Source organism: Onychomys torridus, chromosome 17 (genome assembly GCF_903995425.1).
Source record: "Onychomys torridus chromosome 17, mOncTor1.1, whole genome shotgun sequence".
NCBI lineage: Eukaryota > Metazoa > Chordata > Mammalia > Rodentia > Cricetidae > Onychomys > Onychomys torridus.
In genome coordinates this window covers 21,874,929-21,881,018 of record NC_050459.1, presented here as the reverse complement: position 1 = coordinate 21,881,018, position 6,090 = coordinate 21,874,929, and the positions used below count along the sequence as shown (strand labels likewise).

The following is a 6,090-nucleotide window of genomic DNA, read 5'->3' as shown; positions in this document are numbered from 1 at the left end:
GCAAAAAACAACAACAAAATAAGTGTAAATATTTTGCATGCTTTCTTCATAGAGCAAGGTCATTCACTAAAGCAATGACAGCCTTTGAGTATGTCTTAGGACAACTCTCATTCCCCAACCTACTCTGATGTCTTGAAGAAAACAAAAAAAGAAAGAAAGAAATTGCCAAATGGCGTGTATTTGTTTTAGAGATTGCCCGTGGAGAATCTTATGACACCCCTTTGTGATAACTGGCAGCGCTCTGGGGTGTTGCAAAACACGACTTGGGTGCAATCACCCTGATGATCAGCAAGAAGCCACAGCCAAATGCAGCCTGCACCACCGTGGCAAGCTGGGGCAGGGCCAGGGGCAGCAGAGGGGAGCTAGGAAGGCTGCATGGGTTACTCCATGCGACAGGGAAAGCATTTGCTTGAGAGCCCCTGACAGTCCTGCTCATGGGTGAGTGAGCTGCTGGGTTCCTGGGAGCCCAGCTGGTCCTTTTTCCTCAGGGATAATTTTAGGTTCTTTCGTCCCCTTCCAACCATTCTGACTCCCAGCCCCTGGTTCAGCCTCCCAGAGGGATTGCCTAGACCAGTGACTATACAGTGTGCTTTTGAAATATAGAGCTGCTCAAAAGAACACGCCAGGGGGTCACCCTGGAGGCATTTTCCACTGTATTTTTTTTTTTTTCTCTTTTGTCCCATTGTTTCCAGTCTTGATAGGCCAACTCTGGGATTACTTGAGCAGGCCATCACTCCAGATTTCTCTACTCATGGGTCCTGGGAATCGTCAAACTCAGGTCCTTCTGTTTGCAAGGCAAGCCCTTCACTGAGGGAGCCATCTCCCTAACCCCCAGAAGCTTATTTCTAAGCCTTTCATCCCCAGTCTGGAAGGGACCCTTTTAAAGACTGGGAGTCTGGAAGGCAGAGTTAGGCCCTGTAAGTCTGGGTGAGAGGAGAGAATGGGAGGCGCTGGTCTTCAGTTAGGGAAAGTACAGCATAAGAGACTTTAGAGGCATTAAATACCACGCTTACCCTTCTACACATTCCAGCAAAACCATGTAAGGACCTAGGGAGATGGCTCAGTAGGTAAGAGGGTTTGCTCTGCAAGCCTGAGGACCTGAGTTCAAATCCCCAGCACCCAAGGAAAGAGTTGAGCATGGCTGCACGTGCCCACAACCCCAGCCTTGGGAAGCAGAGACAGGTGAATCTCAAACGCTCAGGATCGGCCATCCTAGCCAAAACAAGAGCGCCCTGGCTGAGTGAGAGACCCTGCCTCAAGGTAATAAAGTGGAAAATGGTAGAGGAACATGATGTGGTGCACCCACACAGTCATGTGCACACAAAGGAATCCCTCAATTACAGTTACTTAGGAATAAATCTCCAAGAAGTTGATGAAAACTCATTGCCATGGGAAAGGTGACAAAAAATAATTTTTTTTTTTGAGAACTGAGGGTGGTGCTCAGTGGTTCTCAACCTTCCTCATGTTGTGACCCTTTAACACAGTTCCTCAAGTTGTGGGGACCCCCCAACCATGAAATTACTGTGTTGCTACTTCATAACTATAATTTTGCTACTGTAATGAATCAGAATGTAAATATCTCATATGCAAGATATCCAATGTGTAGGATATCTGCTATGCAGCCCCTGTGGGGGTTGTGACCCACAGGTTGAGAACACTAGACAAATTTTAGCTCAAACCCAGTCTGTCTGTCTCTCTGTCACTCTCTCCCCGCCTCCCTCTCCCCTCCCCCTTCTATCTCTTCCTTTCAATGCTGAGCCTCAGGCAAGCTAAGTATGCACTCTACCCCTGAGCTACACCTTCAGCCCTCGGTCTTCATTTTTGGTGTGTCTTTATTACTATTACAGAACATGAGGGGGGCTTATCTAGAAGTTTTCTAGGAGAAAGGTGCATGGAAGGGGCGGTGCAGGAGGGAGGTGGAAACCGGAAGCCCTCAACACCCCAAGCTCCATGAAGCCAAGTCAAAGAAAGGAAAGTGACTCCTGAAACAAGGTAATGTTCCAGGAACTGACGAGAAGAAAAAAAGAACTAAAAAAGCGGACAGGAACAGAGGGTGAGTAAAACTGAGGGAAGAGACGACGGGGGACAGACCTCATCCACTGGGAGGCAAAAGGACACCATCCACTTGCTGTTGCTTCACAGACCAGACCTTAGAGTTGGGAGTGGTGGCACTCAGGATTGTAATCCTAGCACTGGGGAGGCTGAGGCAGAAGGATCTGGAGGTCTGGACCATTCTGAGCAATATATGGAGATCCTATCTCAAAGAGGATACCTTATGGGCATCCAGGTAGAAGAGGGGCTACCTTGGATGTTTTTTGTTGTCTTGGGAGAGGGTCCCCTTCTTTGTTGGGCAAAGGGTAGGGTGGGAGGTTCCGCTTTCCTTTGCGGGGTTGCTGCAGGTCCTGCCAGGAAAGAGCTGCCAAGCTCCAGGAAACCGGTGCTGAGGGAATGCCATGGCAGGACCGCAGGACCTCCCTCTCTACCCTCCAATTCCCACCAGAGGCCTCTCAGCTCCCGACTATTAGACGCTGTGCCTTTAAAAAGCAGCCACTCCTCCTGGGATCTAGGGTGTGGGGGGTGAGATGGAGGGAAGCTGACAGACTTACCCCTGCAACTAGGGAAGATGGCCCAGGCTGGAGGAGTCGCTCCCAAGTCCTACCTTCCCCTTCCCTGAGCCAGGGGGTCAGGGGAAACTCTCCCACCCCGAGCGAGACACAAAATGACTCTGTGGCCAAACAAGAACGGCTCTATGGCTTTGTGGTCAGATGCCCCCACACTGGACCCCAGTGCAGCCAACACGAGTGGGTTGCCAGGGGTGCCATGGGCAGCGGCATTGGCTGGGACGTTGTTGGCGCTAGCCACGGTGGGAGGCAACCTGCTGGTAATCGTAGCCATAGCCCGCACGCCGAGACTCCAGACCATAACCAACGTGTTCGTGACTTCGCTGGCCACGGCTGACTTGGTAGTGGGACTCCTCGTAATGCCACCGGGGGCCACGTTGGCGCTGACTGGCCATTGGCCCTTGGGCGCAACTGGGTGCGAGCTGTGGACGTCGGTGGACGTGCTCTGTGTAACCGCCAGCATCGAGACCCTGTGCGCCCTGGCTGTGGACCGCTACCTGGCTGTCACCAACCCTCTGCGTTACGGCACGCTGGTTACCAAGCGGCGAGCCCGGGCGGCGGTGGTCCTGGTGTGGATCGTGTCCGCCACCGTGTCCTTTGCGCCCATCATGAGCCAGTGGTGGCGCGTGGGGGCGGACGCCGAGGCGCAGGAGTGTCACTCCAACCCGCGCTGCTGTTCCTTCGCCTCCAACATGCCCTACGCGCTGCTCTCCTCCTCCGTCTCCTTCTACCTTCCGCTCCTGGTGATGCTCTTCGTCTACGCGCGAGTGTTCGTCGTGGCGAAGCGCCAACGGCGTTTGCTGCGCCGGGAGCTGGGCCGCTTCCCGCCCGAGGAGTCTCCGCAGGCTCCATCGCGGTCTCCGTCCCCTGGCCCCCGCGGGACAGGCGCGGCCCCGGATGGAGTGCCCTCGTGCGGCCGGCGGCCCGCGCGCCTCCTGCCGCTCCGGGAGCACCGCGCCCTGCGCACCTTGGGTCTCATCATGGGCATCTTCACTCTGTGCTGGCTGCCCTTCTTCCTGGCGAACGTGCTGCGCGCCCTCGCGGGGCCCTCTCTAGTTCCCAGCGGGGTTTTCATCGCCCTCAACTGGCTGGGCTATGCCAACTCCGCCTTCAACCCGCTCATCTACTGCCGCAGCCCGGACTTCCGCGACGCTTTCCGCCGTCTGCTGTGCGGCTGCGGCGGCCGCGGGCCGGAGGAGCCACGCGCGGTCCCCTTCCCAGCCAGTCCCGCCACGGGAGCCACAGCGGCTGGAGCCAGCTCAGCCGAATCCAGGCAGAGCCGGCCGCTCAACAGGTAGGGGGACACAGGCAGAGAACCGGGGGGCTGCGGGTGGGGACACCTTCTGTCTCCGCTTTTGAGTTTGGGGGTTGAGGGCGGGGGTGGAAGGGCCTTTTACCTAGAGAGGACATGAGTAAGAACTAAAATGCAATCTAGGGTCCTTCCCTTTCTCGGATCCCATCCCTGGGGCTGAGGCAAAGGGGCGGACTGGTTGCTCACCCTAAGACCAGGTGAGCCCCACAAGCAATTGCTGCTCTGACAGCAGGTTTCTGACCTCTCTGGTCGCCTCTGGTTTGGGTTTTCTAGTTACATTCTTCAGATTCCCGGGTTCTAGCCATCTCTACACCTGGCTAGGACTTCCTTAGAGAATAGTGGCGTTCCCAACCCCTGGACCTCAGTTCTAGTTTCTCTCAAAGGTTTGATGGCTATGAAGGTGAGCGGCCATTCCCCACATGAAGGACCCCCCGAGAGCCAGCCAGAAACCTGTGAGTTGAAATTTGAGCTGCACCCCCACCCCACCACATCTCCCTGCGCGCCTCAGGGACAGGGTTGGAGCTATGGGGTGGGATTTCAGGAGGGGTGCTGGATGGTCCCTATGCCTTTGGAAAGTAAAAATGCTTTGCAGGGTTCCTGAGCCACTGCCCGCTTGCCTCCGGTGCTTGGTTCCAGACGCCTTGACCAGTTACCCCAAGAAATATCTCCATTTTGCAGGACTTCTGGGAGTTTTTTGGTTTTGGTTTTGTCAGGGTGGGGTGGGGGTGGGGGTTGTTTTGTTTTGTTTTTGCCAGGAAAACAAGAAACGACTCTATGGATGCAGAATTTTGATAAAACCTCTAATTTCTACTCAGAGTGAGTCCCCGTGCAGAAAACCAGCTCTTGAGAGCCTGCTGAAGAGACTTCGAGATGTGAAGGGGAACTCTTGCCAAATGGGCCTCACTTTTCTAAGACCCACCTTGAACTTCACACCACTACCTCAGCAGCTGAGATGTCAAGCCACCTGTGCCCCGCGGCCCCGAAGAAGCTCTATGACTTTGAAGGGATGCCCATCACCCTGCTTGTGTGTGTGCTGTGTGCTTTGGGCGCAGAAAGCACCCCTACCTACCTACCTACCTACCTCCTTTCTGCTTCCCTGACCCCACGAAGCGGCTTCTGGTTTTCTAGGCTCTGTGTCTCTGGTTAGTTTGAGGGCAGGAAGCCAGACAAAACAACAGTTTGAGATTTTTGTCCCTGGCTCCTCACTATGGCTCTGTAAGCACCATCTTAGACCATCTCTCACAAATGGCACAAAACAGCTCTGATCTACCTCATAGTCAGGACGTCAAGGTTTGTGGGAAAGCCAGGGTTCATAGGAAGATGAACCACTGGAATGGGTCCCTTTTCCATTTAAAATCAAATTAATAAATATTACTGGATGTAGTTTGTCCTTCGCTCTCTCTTCTCTCCATTTGTTTTCTTTTCATAATCTGCTTGCTGGCTTCCCTGCTCAGAGCTGCCTTTTGTCAGGGGCTATAAATCAGGAGTAATCCTCACCCCTTTCTTCCTAATCCTCATCAGACAAAACCCAAAAGTCTGTCTGTGTAAATGGGACTGTCAAGTCTTTGATTCTCTCTCCTCCCTACCCTTTCTGAAACTCCTGGGGATCTAGTTGCAAGAAGTAATGTAGTCACGCATGATTCATCTGTTTTACTAGATGAGGGGGCTCACTGCGTCCAGGACCAGGACACTCCCATACCACAAACTAGTGTGGGTTAGTAAGGGCTCGTTGACACAAGCAAATACTCTGTTTCTGTGCTTTGTGTATCTAGAAGTACAGAGCACCGGTTTGGGAAGGAGCAATATGTCCTATGTTATATTAATAGATGTGTATACAATATATGTACACAAGTACATGTTTCCGTATCCTCTATCTTTCCACTTCCTTCCTGGGTTGAAGCAATTCTTATCCTCTAGAAGCAGAACTGGAATTACAACTATCTGTTCATACTATTTTTTTCCTCATTTCAGTTTTTATAATTCTTATCTGACAGGTTTCTCATGGGGAAAAAAAAAGTCCTATGGAAGTTACTAGAATGCTCACTGACTGTGTGGGCTCCTCTCTAACTCCATGAGCAAAGACCGTGAGCAGGCTGATTTTCAGCCTAGCCAGTTAATCAGCAAATGTTTAGCATGCCTGTGGCATAGCGTGCTGGG

At 52.8% G+C, this 6,090-nt stretch overlaps 1 protein-coding gene across 1 annotated transcript; it reads left to right on the top strand.

Moving 5' to 3' along the window:
• Nucleotides 1-2,638: 2,638 nt before the first annotated feature.
• Adrb3 (adrenoceptor beta 3) lies at nt 2,639-4,903 on the top strand. Its single transcript, XM_036166916.1, has 3 exons — nt 2,639-3,915; nt 4,317-4,385; nt 4,749-4,903. Exons 1-2 carry the CDS (start codon nt 2,720-2,722, stop codon nt 4,354-4,356), a joined length of 1,236 nt encoding a protein of 411 aa, XP_036022809.1. The 5' UTR covers nt 2,639-2,719; the 3' UTR covers nt 4,357-4,385; nt 4,749-4,903.
• Nucleotides 4,904-6,090: the final 1,187 nt, after the last annotated feature.

What these genes read in the sequence shown, in the direction of transcription:
- Adrb3 (XM_036166916.1), top strand. Translation starts at nt 2,720, where the DNA reads ATGACTCTGTGGCCAAACAAGAACGGCTCTATGGCTTTGTGGTCAGAT. An exon ending in CAGAGCCGGCCGCTCAACAG is followed by an intron (nt 3,916 to 4,316) that starts GTAGGGGGACAC and finishes TTTCTCTCAAAG; the next exon opens with GTTTGATGGCTATGAAGGTG.